The sequence below is a fragment of the Amblyomma mixtum genome, chromosome 10 (genome assembly GCF_055824585.1).
Source record: "Amblyomma mixtum isolate Tamu chromosome 10, ASM5582458v1, whole genome shotgun sequence".
Lineage (NCBI taxonomy): Eukaryota > Metazoa > Arthropoda > Arachnida > Ixodida > Ixodidae > Amblyomma > Amblyomma mixtum.
The window spans coordinates 122,694,262-122,709,171 of record NC_143021.1 but is presented as its reverse complement, the minus strand read 5'-3'; the positions used below and the strand labels follow the sequence as shown (position 1 = coordinate 122,709,171).

At 46.4% G+C, this 14,910-nt stretch overlaps 1 protein-coding gene across 1 annotated transcript in view; it reads right to left on the bottom strand.

Moving 5' to 3' along the window:
- LOC149326827 (clotting factor G beta subunit-like) overlaps positions 1-13,702 on the bottom strand; it is a 63,023-nt gene extending 49,321 nt beyond the window's left edge. Inside the window, exons 1-2 of the mRNA XM_089564690.1 lie at positions 13,664-13,702; positions 9,280-9,395 (exon numbers count right to left, since the gene is read on the bottom strand). Of these exons, the coding sequence (XP_089420816.1) occupies positions 9,280-9,395; positions 13,664-13,702 (155 nt within the window). The remainder of the gene's footprint in view (positions 1-9,279; positions 9,396-13,663) is intronic.
- Between the last annotated feature and the right edge of the window lie 1,208 nt (positions 13,703-14,910).

Sequence of the window (14,910 nt, the reverse complement as noted above, 5' to 3'; positions counted from 1 at the left end):
CGCCTTGAATGTGTCCCATGTGCGGAGGATGGATTCACGATTCTCAAACCATGTCCTCGCAGAGTCTTCGGGCGCGAAATAAAGATTGCGCAGCTTAGCGTCAGTGACCAATGCATTGAAAACGGCCACTCGGTCGAACTGCTCCAGCCAGTCCTCGACATCTTTATGTGGAAAGCAGTGAAAACGAGGTGTGTCCCTCGAGTGGCGGAGCAGAACTGGCGCGGTTAATGCTGGCGGATTCATTGTGTCAACGCCAACGCTTCTTGTTGCCTTGCGGTCAGGGAGAAGTCCGAATTCGGGAGGCAGTCCTTTCAGTCGCCGACTGGTCTGGTGAACTGGCGTGTGTACCGTTTGTGTGCGTCCTGGGCTTAATTTCCGGCTTGCAGGAGGCGACCGGTATATGGAAGGCGTACCCAGAAGTCACCAGATGCCACCAGATGTCCCGCAGGTAAGTAGCTTTGCGGTCGGATCAAGAACGAAGCCCGAAGACTTATTAAGCACCACAGCAGTCAGAAAGAACGGCTGAGCACGCAGAGCACGAGCCACATACCTCTTCCTAAAAAATATTGTTGGCCTCTTTAGGGCTGGTGTAAATACGAATTTTCTGTGTCCTATAAGAGCGGTCACCGCCCCGCTAACGCTGACTGTCTCGATATCCTTTTCGGGGCACGGTAGCAGGTGACGCCGGTGTAGACGACTGTTTCGCACCTGTGACTGAGATATTGCCAGACTACGCAACGTGCCAGGACGAAAAATATCAATATCCTGCTCTACTTCATTGTTTGATAAGACCCGAATGTGTGAACCTACAACACCCCTCGTTATTCGGGATCGTCTTCAAGAAGAACTACTCAGTTGATGGTGCCTGTCTGCCGCTTGTCGTCCCGGCTTCTCTCCGCGGTGCCCTCCTATATGACGACATCACATCATGACGACATGACGACATCACATCAGGGCATCTCGGCTTTGCCCTTACTCTCTCGAGAGGCCGATAACAGTTTTATTTGTCCAGGCTGTACACGACAACAAAGCGTTGCGTCGCAGCTTGTGCCCCCAGCCAATGTCTGAAGCGATGCACCACGCACCGGCTGGCCTTCTTCAACCGGTGAAAACCCCTGCGTGACCTTTTTAGAAAACTGGAATTGGCTTCATTGGTCGTTTCGCGAAGTCGTCGGAAGGCCGCCACTGGATTATCGTGTCTACTTGACTCAATATGTGTAAACGGAAGCGTTCGTTTCTGCCAAAGCAGCTGACGTGTCCCTCTTCTTGCTTGACAGAATCATTCTTTGCCACGGCGCGCCCCGAGTGATCATCAGTGACTGCGGTCGAGAGTTTACAGCTGACGTTGTGGAAGAACTCCTTCAGCTCTATAGCTCAGAATACCGCTATTCAACCCCATACCAGCCCCAGACAAATGGCCTTACAAAGCGCCTCAACCGCACACTCAGCTAGATGCTGATATATGTAGCGTCCGATCGTAAGAACTGGGATGCCGTGTTGCCGTTTGTGACGTACGCCTACAACACCGCTACGCATGAAGTACCTGGCTGTTCTCCTTTCTTTCCTCTATGCGCACGCTTGCCGCAAATCTTCCCGGGCACCGTTCTTCCATTCTCCGTATACGATGACCATTCCGTCTCGCAACATCTCTGCCTCGCTCAGGGAGCCCGTTTTCTTGCTCGTCTGCGCACCATCGCATCTCAAGACCGTTCCAAAGTGCTATACGACGCCGATCATGTTGCAGTCACTACGAACCGGGAGACCTCGTTTGGCTTTGGACGCTTTTACGACATCGAGACTGTTGTAAACTTCGTTAGATGTGCACTGCGTGAAACATAGTGGGTCCTTGATTGCGCACACCGCCTTTTTATTTTCTACAATCATTGGACATATTTTTTAAGCTTGATGGGAGCTGAGGAAAGCAGGTCTACATTTTATCTTCTCGCTATATATTTATTTATTTCCTCAAAGGTCTCGGTTGAGACATTACATGAGGGAGTGGACGGTATCTGGCAAACAATGGTAAAAAATTCTAAGATGAAAGGCTGGCGATGCTCCGCTTGAATTCTAGTGGATTGATGATAATGGCAACTTGGGTGGGCAGGTCATTCCAGTCTCGCGCAGTACGCTTAAAAAATGACTGCTGATATATCACAGCATGGGCTTGTAGGGGATACACTGCATTACTGTGGCTGAACCGGGCGATGCGGTGGGCTCTTTTTACGTTGGGGTTATAAAAATGCAAAGAATGGAAAAATTTACGAAAAAGGTTAGGACGTGCTATCCTATTGTAATCATATTTGCTAGCGCTTAGTGAACACACGAACACATATACACAGGACAGACGCTACTCTTCAACTGCCGTTTATTCGAAAAAACAATCAATATAAGACATCTCAAAATAGCTGAACTCACATTTTGAGATGTCTTTTATTGATTGTTTTTTTCGAATAAACGGCAGTTGAAGACTAGCGTCTGTCCTGTATATATGTCGCGTGTGTTCACTAAGCGCCCAGTAAGTGTTCACTAAGTGTTCACTAAGTGTTCACTCCCGTGTGTTCTTGTCCCGTGTGTTCACTAAGCGCTAGCAAATATGATTTCAAACGCTTTCCAACTAGCCCAAGTTTCCGCCTTAATAAGTGCTATCCTACTTTTCGAAGATAGGGGGGGGGGGGGTAATTTGATTCGAGCTTTTATTGCTGAGATGCTTGAGTGGTAGGAATAATTAGATAGAAAGAATCGTACTGCCCGGTTCTGAACCAATTTGAGGGCGTTAGTAAGGTTATTGTGGCGTTAGCATACTCAAGCTTGGGTCGCACAAAGGTTTGAAAAGCAAGCTGTTTAATAGGGGGAGCAGCGAGTGAAAGGTTACGGCGTAAATAACCTAGAGCACAACTAGCAGAATTTATTATGTGGTTAATATGACAGGTCCAAGTTAGGTCACGCGAGATATGCACACCAAGATAATTGAATGATTCGGATGTTCCAATCTGCAGGTTATTAATATTATAATTAGCCACTACGTAATTACGACGACGGTGAATGGACATTAACACGGTTTTAGAAATATTTAACGACATGAGCCATGTTTTACACCAGTCCTGTGTGCGAATAAGGTCAGTTTGTAATGCGAAATGGTCGGTGGAGTTAGTAATTCCTCGGTAAACGACACAGTCATCGCCAAAGAGTCGGATATGAAAAGAAATGTTACACGGTAGGTCATTAATAGATATCAAGAAAAGGAGGGGCCCGAGTACCGTTCCTTGCTGTACCGCCAAGAGCACAGGTGTTAAGTATGAATAGTGTGAATTGGCATATACGAACTGCGGACGGTTACATAGAAACCCTCGAATCCAGTTCAGAACACATGGATTAAGGCACGATAACTTTAGTAAGAGACGACCATGGGGGACCTGATCGAACGCTTTTTCGAAGTCTAAAAACCCTACATCAATCGGGATATTACGATCAAGGTTTAAATGTAAGTCGTGCAAGAAGAGTGCCAGTTGGGTGTCACAGGAATGATTTTTGCGAGAACCATGCTGGCTTGTGTGAAAAAAATGAACGGACGATTGGAAGTTAGCAATATGCGAGTATAAGACATCCTTCATTATTTTCCAAGAAACGCTTGCTATGGAAATCAGGCGGTAGCTACTCGCCGAGATCGGCTTCCTTTCTTGAAGACTGGGATGACCTTTGCCCACCTGCCAGTCATGTGGAATTGAACCGGTGTTGAGGGATTCTTTGAATATGAGCAATAAGAACAGGCTACACGTATGTTTAGTATTTTTCAGCACTTTGGCGTTGATACCGTCCACTCCAGTAGATGACGAGTTCTTCAGTGACTTAATTACCTTGACTATGCCGACGGGATGAAATGTGATATTTTGCATGAGCGGGTGCGTAAATATGGTGGATCTGGAGGACTGTCAAGTGGTTCATTAGTAAAGACCGAACTGAATGCTTTGTAAAGAACATCTGCAACCTCAGTGCCAGGAATAGGAGATCCAGAGCTACTGTTAAGTGAAATCTCATTACATTGACTAGGGCTAATGGTTTTCCAAAATCGTTTTCGGTTAGTCTGTAGCATAGATGGTAAAGTAGTAGAAAAAAACTTGCGTTTAGTCTGAGCGGTTACCTGGTCGTATTCTTTTGCGACAGCATGATACTTCTGCCATGTTGAAGAAGAGTTAGACAGCTTGGCCGACCGGAACAGGGGTTTTTTTCTTATTATTGATTCGTTTGAGTGATACATTAAACCATGGTGACGTTATTCTTTCTGTTATAGTAATGGTTGGAATGTAAAGACTTATAAGCCGATGCATGTCTGTTTTGAAAAGCAACCAGTTCGACTCGAGAGAATGTAGCGGAAAGTTAGCAGCGAAGGTGTCGAAGTAGTCTGATAATTCACGGTTCATGCTAGGATAGTCTCTTTTATCATAAAGCGTAACTGTTTTATTAATTTTTTCTTTATTGAGTACGTTGCAATAAAAAAGAAGTATGTATCGTCAAATGATCGCTGAGACCGCGCAACAAGGTGATAGGATTAAAATTATCAGGATGCGTTGTTAATACGAAATCTAGAACGTTGGACGAGTGGTCAGTAACGCGTGTGGGATCAGTGACGAGTTGTGTTAAGCCAAAAGTCATACACGTGTTTAAGAAATCGCTAGCCGGGCTGCTTTTCGATAATGTAGCGGTGGGATTAGACCAAACTATTGTGGGAAATAGTGGATATGTTTTAGTTAACACATTTAAGGCATCATAAAATAAGGGGGTGAAAGAACTGTCAGCATTAGGAGGACGGTAACAAATACCAATGAGGATGGGCGGATGTGTAGTAGTGCATCGCAGCCAAATCATTTCCAGTTGTGAAGGGAGATTGACAAATGAACAAGGCAGATCCTGGTTAGTGGCGATCAATACACCCCCACCACGCGAATTATCGGGTCTATCCTTCCGGAATATGTCAAAATCTGGGAGAAATGGAAGAATCTGGGATGCCCAGATGTTGATATAATCTTCTTAAGGTTGTGGAATACCTTGTGAACTCACAGTACCACTTGAGTGGTTCAACAAAATTTCTTTCTGGGATGGTTGGTGACACCTATTTGAACCAAAAGATAGCGCAAAAAAGACAACCACAGAAGGAAGACACGACAGACACGAACGCAACGAGCAACTGCCTTTATTTTCCGGAACAGTTAACAATATATAGGCGCACGCATCGCATGCGCCACACTAGGGCGGCGCCGGCCTTCTGGACAGGGAAAGAAAAGAAATCTCCTTACATGGCTACAAACGCCGAAATAACAAGTATCAAGTGCAGTAACAGCAGCGAAAGGAAGCGTCAAGAACCAACGGACATATCGAAGAAAACTATATAAAAACTAAAGAAAACACAGGACGGAGGTAAGTGGCAGTGTTATTATAGATCAAGAAAAGCGCGCTCGGAGGCGTATAAACTTACTGACGCGTCCCTAACCCGATGACTCGCTTTTTTTTGTTGATGTGGAAAGCCTCCAGCAAAACTATGCCCGTTGTGTTTGCACTTCTGATCAGAATCTTTGCTTCTTTAAAGCGAGACTCGCACTTGCACGTCAGAACATGCGAAACTAAATTCGCGAGTCTATCTGGTTGTGTTATTATGCTTAGAGCATACTCCCTTGAACGGTCATTAAGACAGCGCCCCGTCTGTCACATACAACCTTTTTCAAACGAGAGAGGTATGATGTAGACCCCTCCCAAGGCACATTTGACGAAGGCTTCTTGATGTTGCGTCTTGCAACACCCCTCAACCTCCCCGCAGATACGGAGGCATAGTTCAACCAACTTATTTGGCACCAAGAACACAAGCGGCGCATTGTGCCTGCGAACCTGATTATTAAAGCCATCGTGTTTTTCTCGCGAGCACTACTTGCGATGTGCAAATTCCAAGCAGCGCGATGCAATGGCTCTTCTTAGAGTCTTCCAGTGGGAGGAGTCATAAGGCGGGGGTTCTTTCTTGGCACGTGGCAAATACGCCCAACAGGCATGTCCCTTGACTAACCTCAACTACAGGTCTGAAAGCGTATCTCGCCATTATGCGGAAGTTCATGGGTAAAACACAGGCCTTTGCCAAAGTCATTAAACATCTGCAAGATCTGTCGAGCAGAAAATTCATAACTAAAGTCATTAAAAACTAAAAACGAATTGCCACTGCGACAAATTCCTGTATTATGTTACTGTTGTTCATCATAAATCAATTCGGAACAAAAAGCGATCGGGAAGAGCTTAGTCTCCACTTTACTTGATTGCTATCATATTTAGAAAGAACGGAAAGCTTTGGATGTATTGGGAACCATTGTAAATCATCTAGACATTCTGAAAAAACTTTCTTAACAAGAAGTACGTAATTAGGTTAGTATTTTTCAATCACTTTCCTTAAATGTAAGATCTTTGATATTTAGAAGCGCATTTGAAATCACCTGTAATGATACACTTGCATGCTAATTTTCAGAAAGATTAAAAGCTTGGCTTCTTCTAGCTGGGACGCCTGGTATACGCGAGATGCGTCATGTACCAACAAACACCAAAATAGAGTGTTCTATCAAGATTCGAAATTGAACATTGACTTTCATGGGTGTCATATGACACATGTACGCTAATCCTGTTCGTACCCACTGTACAGTATTCCTATTGTGCTGAGCTTGAAATGGAATCCTGTGAAAATGAGCGTGACATCTTTAAATTGTTAAAGAGCGTATGCTGCGCCTAATCATGAGAGTGGATATGCCATTTTAAATTAAACAACGGAAGCGCCATGGCAACCAGCATATTTGACGTCATGATGGTGTACGCAGGATTTCTGCGCTAAACTTGTTGCCGCACAATGCGAGGCACCACTGGGCTACAAGTCTTGTTCACAAATGAGTGGTCTAGTGCACTCTGCTGCAAGAAGGTTAGCGTACATGGTAAATACCTCTGCTGGATTTTTTCTAGCAGTTTGGGTGACGCTGTGTCGTACCACTTACACATGCAGGGAATCAGTGGCCGTGAAGCTAAACGAGCACAACCGAAAGCTACGACACGATCCAATCTTTACTCCGGTCACTCGAGCACCAGCGCCACGGAGCATCTATTTCAATGACAGAACGTGACCCGTATTATAATTTTCACTTCTGGTTTGATTTTATTGCCCTGTTCTTTTTATTATGGCTTTTGTTGTCTGTTGCTATGACCTTCTGTTCTCAAACAACTCTCATCACTTCGATCAAGGAGGGAAAGCATAGCAGTTAGTCAGTTTGCAAAAAAAAAAATTGCGCCTCTCCCGTAACCGAGAGTAGAGTAAGCATGAAATGTTTAGGGGCCTAACACAGGCTCCATTGCTCGGCTTAAGCAGCTGTGACGGTGGCGGCATTGGAATCCAGGGCGATGCAGAAGCGTACGCGGACACGAGACACAGGCCTGACAAGAATGTATATGCAGCGCGTTCGAATACTCCGCGAGCGTGTATACATCTGCCTGGCAGAGGGGGAAAGGGCTTGAAGGCCAAGCGGCCGGTTTTTTACATGCGTGAGTGTGGGACCGCAGCGCCATCCTTGGGGACGGAGCGAAAGTTTTCCGCCAAAAGCCCTTCTCGCCCTCTTTCTCTAAGCGGCCTTCTCTCAAAGCCCCTAACAGATCACGTATGACAACGAAGTGTATTGTGGCATGTATGTGCTTTTTCCACGCGTTATTAGAAATCGGAGATTATAATTCCGTGCATTATCAAATGCACAGCTCGACTGATATCTTGATAAACATTGAGAAGACACTGGCAGCAGTTATTTTTTGTGACTCGTTTGGAGAGCAACCGGCGCTTGTATGCCGGTCCCGTAGGAGGGCTTAGAGAGTCTCGTTGAATCTCGTTAAGTCTCGTACGGTGCCCGGATGTTCTCGTTTCAGAGCCCCGATGAGTGGAATTCAGTGCCCGGATGAGTGGATTTCAGTGCCCGGTTGATGGCTCTCGGTCTCGGCGTGAAGTCACCACAATGCCGACAACGGGAGCTAAAAGCATTTCATGCTTAATAAAAATAAAACCTTTCACTCCCCTCTGGTGAAGATGAATTGTATTTGAAGAAGGCTATCCTTTTTCCAGTTCATACGTGTTTCAGAAGCTGTGGTGCTTGGCTGCCGTTAGTGTAATTAAAAAAAAATAAGTACATATTTTGGACTTTGCACTAAAGGGCTGGCCTTGTTCGAGAACTCCATAGTGGCAGAGCAACAGCGGTGCGTGGGAGCACTGACTCCAAGAATCCTGACGTTTCTAATCCTCAGAAAGCCTCGTTCTTTTGAGATCTTGGTCGATAGTGCATAGACTTTTGCAACACGTCTCCTAGCCCGCAGCAGATCTATCAGCTCTAATTCGTAAGGTTACCCGCATGAAAGCAATGCGCCTGTGGGTTATGAAGTAACTCTGCCTTGAACTGCTTTCTTGGCAATGGAGGAACATTGGCAATGTTTACAGCATCCGAATTCGAATTTATAGCATGGTGCCCTCTGGACTCCGTGCAGCATTTCTGAAGCAAGTGGCGAGTGCGGTGAGATTTTAAGCCACAGCATAGAGAACCAAGTTCACTTCTTGCCTAAGGGCAAATAAGTGTTAACTGTTGGGCTGGTAGGCACTGTAGATGGAAAGATTTCATAGAATAACAACGCTACGGCTCCAGGCTAAAAAACACATGCAGAGGGAAGGGCGGAAAGGACGAACACAGCGCTGACTCTCAGCTCTTTATTCAAGGGCAAAACGCAGAGCTTTTTATATGCTCTCAGACCTGAGCAGGCGTAAACCGCACAGGACATGGCACATGTACAGGTGAAAGCATTTGACATTTCTTTCCGCTTCTCTCTAATATTCGCAGTTCTGTTACGAGGCAGCTTGCGCTATTTTTTGCTCCGCAAGCACGAAATCTCTCCGCGGCAGCCGTAACTGAAGCTTCCATTACGATGGGGCTCACTTCGGTTCACCGAAACCAGCAATGAATCACGAAGAAAAGGATTATGTACTAATTGGCCACTAGGCTAACTTCATTCGTAAGGACGGGAATGCAGCAACGGGATTTCATTGAAAGAACTCCATTAGGAAGTATGCATGCGTATTTCTATTAGACTGCTGCAAATAAAACCAAAGAAAGGCCGCCTAAAGAAAGAAATGGTCACAAAACTCCATATTCAACGGCAGTATCACAAGAGTGCAACGCCGTAATATATGGAAAACTGATAATCCTAACTTTTACAAATTGACACGTGTCAACTCACCCGAAGCGCACGCAGTGCGCAGCAGTTAGGATGAACCGATGAGAGAGTATGGTTCCGCCGCAGCTTAGGACCTTGAAACCGTTCGGTGGGAAAGGATAGATGGCGACTATGCGCACCTGTACGAAAGCGGAACGAGTAAACATCAGGTATTGGTAAGAGTTCGTTGGAATCGCTCAACGGGCGCATACTGACTATTTGTTGAAAACCGCACTTCTCCGTGAAGCAATCTCAGCACATGAATTAGTCATGGACGGTCGGTATGACGCCAAGATTAAGTTGACTGAGCTGAACTAATTCTACCAAACGTAGTTTAATACACAACACATCATATAAACTTTATTTATGGAATGTAGACATCTGATTCATTCTTAACAATATCAACCCTTTCGCGAGGTCAGAAGGCGTCACGAAAAAGAGAATGGCATGCTTTTAAACGTCATAGCAAGAAATGTCAGAAGGATGACACCGGAAAAGCTTTCGGGGCGCAATGCACTATCAGTTCAGTTAAACAGCTTCAGAATATAGAGCAAACTAAATTTTTAATTTTCGCACAAAAGATATATACACCAATCATAGACGTGCGAAAGTATGTGTTCAACCTGATTGGCTTATGGTTGTGCTTTGCTAGGTCATTGACACGTCCGGAGAGGATATCAGGCTCCGGTTAAGCTCTTATCGAGGTTAAGGTGATATGCTCTGTTAGAGCCGCAGACGAAAGTTGAGGAAGATGGCGATGAGCAATGCACAGCGTGAAAGGGTGTTTCAGTTTAATTCGAGGCGTGACCGGCTGTGGCAAAAGCATAGTGCTTACGTGCAGTGGCCAACGAACTTGGCCTGTTCGCACCGCCGTGAGTTCGAATATCGTAGTAACAAAGTTTATTGATTTATTTCTTCAAGAACCTCAAAAGTGACAGACCGATCAGCTTGCTGTAGTACGTTGAATACAAGGTATTTAGTAAGGTATACGCTAAAAGAATCAGGATAACCTTAGCGTTCAGTCAACCAAATAACGAGGCAGGCTTTACTAAAGGATTTTCGACAATAGACCATATTCGAAATATCAATCAGGTGGCAGAGGAATGCGCAGAATATAACCAGCGCTTGCATACAGCCACCAGTGATTACGGTTGGTTGGTTCGTTTATGGGGTTTAAAGTCCCAAAGCGACTAAGGCTATTTGAGACGCCGTAGTGGAGGACTCCTGAAATTTCGACCACCTGAGGTTCCTTAACGTGCACTGACATCGCACAGTACACGGACCTCTAGAATTTCTCCCCCAAAGAAATTCAACCGCCACGGCCGGGATCGAACCCGCGTCTTTCGGGTCAGCAGCCGAGCACCATAACCACTGAGCCACCGCGGCGGCCTCCTTCACTGATTACGAGAAAGCATTTCACTCAGTGGAAACCCCAGTAGCCATTGCGGAATCAGGGTTTAGAAGAGCCTTATGTGAAAATACTGGAGGATATGTATAACGACTGCACAGCTACCATAGTCCTCCATAAAGCAAACAATAAAATCCCAAAAAGGAAAGGTGTAAGGCAGGGAGATGCGACCTCGCCATTGCTATTCTCCGCCTGTTTTCAGAAGGTGTTCCGAGGATTTGACTAGGACCAGCCAAGAATAAGAGTTATTGGAGAATACCTAAGCACTTTGGAATTTGCTGATGACATTGCTTTGCTATGCCACTCAGAAGATGAGATGCAACGCGTGATAACTGAGTTAGACACGCGGAGCAGACCGGTAGGTCTCAAAATTAACATGCAGAAAACCAAAGTAATGCACCGCAAGGGAACAGCAGTTCACAACTGGTAGCCAGGTGCTTGAAGTGAAAGGGGAATACGTCTACTTAGGGAAGGTAGTGATCGCTGATCTGGATCATGAGAGGGAAATAACTAGCAGAATAAGAATGGAGTGGAGCGCATATCGCAGGTTCTCTCAGATCATGAATAACAGATTATCAACATCGCTCAAGAGAAAAGTATACAACAGCTGTATCTTACTGGTACTCACCTAGGGGTCAGAAACGTGGAGGCACACAAAGAAGGTTCAGCTTAAGTTAAGAACAACGCAGCGAGCTATGGAAATAAAGATGATAGGTGTAAAGTTAAGAGACAGGAAACGCACAGAGTGGGCGACGGAACAAACGCGTGTTAACACCATCCCATAGTTGAAATCAAGAAATCGAAAGGGGCGTGTGCGAGCATTTAATGCGAAGGTAAGGTAACAGCTGGTCCTTAAAGTAGAAGAAGTGATTGCAAGAGAAGGCAAGTGTAGTAAGGGGCAGCAGAAAGTTAGGTGCGCAGACGAGGTGGAAACCGTTTTTTGCTTTACTTTTGTTTTACTCTGCGTTAGTCCACCGACACGGCAATAATCAGTGAACGTTTTTTGCGACAAGCAGTTTATGCAGTGCGTTGCCGCATGCATGAAACCTACGTTTAGCAATCACGCGCGAAAGATTGGTGCTCTTTTGTTTGGGCTATTTGAAACTTTCCGCACATCTGCCTTATTACGGGTAGAGTAGATGAATAAAAAGCTTAAAGATATTGAAATGTCAGATCCACTGTTTAGCAAACTATTTCCAACGCCTATCTCCCGCGTTAAATCAGAAAGGCAGAGAAGGCTCGAGATACTGAGAGTGTGCGTATCGGCTCAGTAGTGATTCGCAATCTTGCTTTTAGGTTTATTTCTGAGAATCCCTGTTGGAATGTTTTTTGCGTTTCACTTTTAGAATGACATATTAGCTGGCGCAGTAGCTGTCGCGCGAACAATTACTTCATCATTGCTTCGCCTGACCGTTCTTAATTGCGCCGCAGTGGTGCCATCTCAAGTCAGGAATTTTTTTTTTGTATAATGGGAAGCATTTAATAAGACGCAGGAGATATTACGACAGAATGGCACGGTGATTTAAGGAAATTATATTCACGCATGGTCAAAGGTGGGTGAATAAGTTAGCAGCACTATTTACATTTACAAACCTTTTACTACATTCCCAGTATGATACCCTTATGATTGCATAAAAATAAAAAGAAAGCATTTTGGCGACTACGGTAGCATAAGTAATCAGCGCAGCAAAAGTAATACGACGGCCGACCGGGCCTACTGTGTAAAAAAAACTGGGGATGTGCTGTTATATTGACCTGTGCGCACACGGTAATGCGCATCCGTTATAAAGTGGTGCACGTTTAAAGCTTGTAACCGCATGGCGATATATAAGCAAGCGGAAAAATAGAGACAGGTAGTAAAAGTTCAGGTTCTTCTTCTTCTTCTTCGCACCAGGGGTGCCACGTCAGAGACGGTCTTGTGATCAGTTGAGATGCAGGGGTAAGGCGAATACTTGATGTTTATATACAGCTATTTACATTGCATATACAAGTTTAGGCACTCGAGACGGCAAAGAGATACACAAGAACAAAAAGGGTGGAACTGGCTAACACTAGGGGAGGCCCCTACTCGGCGTAGCCGAAGATGCGTAGCATCTCACCTCAGCCCAGAACCCCGCTTCCAGCTCCGGGGCCTGGTTTTAAAGCCCTGAAGGCTCGGCCCACATTTGGTAGCTCCCAATCATGCTGCACTGCTCACATGATTGGTTTACCGAGAACATGGCCAGCCCTCCAGCTTCCGTAGGTCAAAACGCCCTTTCCACAAACACATAGGCACGGTCGTGCCAGCACATGCGGAGTCGAACATTCTCTCCGCCACAAAATAAAATAAAAACAAACACAAATATACTTTCGTGCCAGCACGTGCGTGAATCGGTACCGCGGGGCAGGGGGGACACCCGTACTTCACGGCGCGTTCGCGGGCGGCCGCGTTCCAAGAAAGGAGACGCTTCGCTTTCAGCGCCCCCAGCCGCGTTCTGATAACCCCGCGTACACTACCGATCCCTTACACAGGTGTTCTTTGCCCCTCATCTGTCAACTGGCTTTTCTATGTCGCCTACTGAGTCGGACAGTTCCCTTGAAGCAACAGAAAGTTTGAACAATTTATCTGGAATGTTCGCTATCAGATTTCAATTCAGCAAGGAAAAGAACGGCGGGCATTCTGTTCGATGACCACCAGGCGCGCGTACTGCTGCGCCGCCGCCGCAGAGTGAATCGTCCACTGTGGGCGCGAGTCAGCCCAAATAAAGAGTTTTGTTCAGAAGCCATTTTCGCTCTCTTCCTGCTCTCCGGACCGCAGTCACTACTACGTGACATCTGGTGCAGGTGCTAACGGATGCCGCTGTCACCCTCAACCCCTGGGAGCCGCCAAAGCAGACCGCGCCATCTCGAAGAAGCAGACCACGAGAAAGCTGCAGAAGCCGTCCCAACAGAAGACGAAGTGCGAAGGTGCTGTCGTCTCCAGAGGCGTTCATCTGAATGCGGACTCCTTTCTGACCGCACCCGAGCAAAGGAGGACTCCTCAACGCCGACATCAGCCATGGCTACGACGTCAGCGATGGCAATGGACCTCCATTATTTTGCACCAACCTTGACAGACGCCTACGTTTTAACGGGCGAGGATCCTCAAGACTGGCTCGGACAGTTTGACCGTGTCGCAGGGTTAAAATGCTGAGATGACCAGACTAATGTGGGCCACGTTTTCTTTGCCCCAGAAGGACATGCCAGAATTTGGTTCGAAACCAAAGAGTGTTCTCTAGCTTGGGAATCATTCAAGCGGGTCCTGATGGCTTTCAAAACTATCCTCAGCAAAGAAAGAGCTCAGCTGCTTCTACGGTCGCGCATCAAGCACCGGAATGCGACAGTGGCCGCATACGTAGCGGACATTAGGCGCCTTTTTCGGCGCGTCCGTCTTGACATGACAGAAGAGAAGGTGGAGCTTTTCATGCGTAGTGCTAAAGAGATACTTTTCGTGGGTCAACCTCGACCTCGTCGGGAGCTGCCTTCAAATCTAAGCCGGCACCCAGAAAAGATTCGATGACACGCCCTACCTGCGATTCACATACCCGACAAAGCCGTGACCCGAAGCCGAGAACGACTTGCAACGCAAGAGCCAGGAGAACTGGTTATCGACGGTCGGAAAGGTACCGCACTAGTCGATACAGGAGCCAATTACTCGGTGATGAGTGGAACATTCGCTGAACAGCTGGGGAATGTCAGACCGCTTGGGACATCCCACAAATTCGCACCGCAGGGGGCCACGTCATTACGCCGCGAGGATGAAGTACAGCGCGAGTAAGTGTCAAAGTATATACCTAGCTGCGACCTTCGTTGTGTTTCGGCGATGTTCCCGTGAACGGATATTGGGCATGGATTTCCTGAATGAGCATGAAGTGATCATCGACCTCCAATCTAAGCTGATCATGATTCCGACGGCCGAGGCCATCCCTTCGAAGGTTCTCTCTAACATCGCGTTGACCTGAGTGTCTTAATGGAAGTGAGAGTCTCAACCCGCTCAAGTCTCATCGTCACCGTAGGCGCCACGGAAGTCAATAACACTTAATCCATCACCGAGGGGAACATGCATTTGCTTCTAGACCGAGGAATGGACATCGGAAGAGGCATCGCAGGTTTACGCATTGACCATGCTGAAGTAATGGTAACTAACATCGGCGAAGAACAGCGGCACGTGAACACAGTAACGGGGATTGCTTTCTTCGACGAAATATCCGAAGTACGAGACTCTTTCG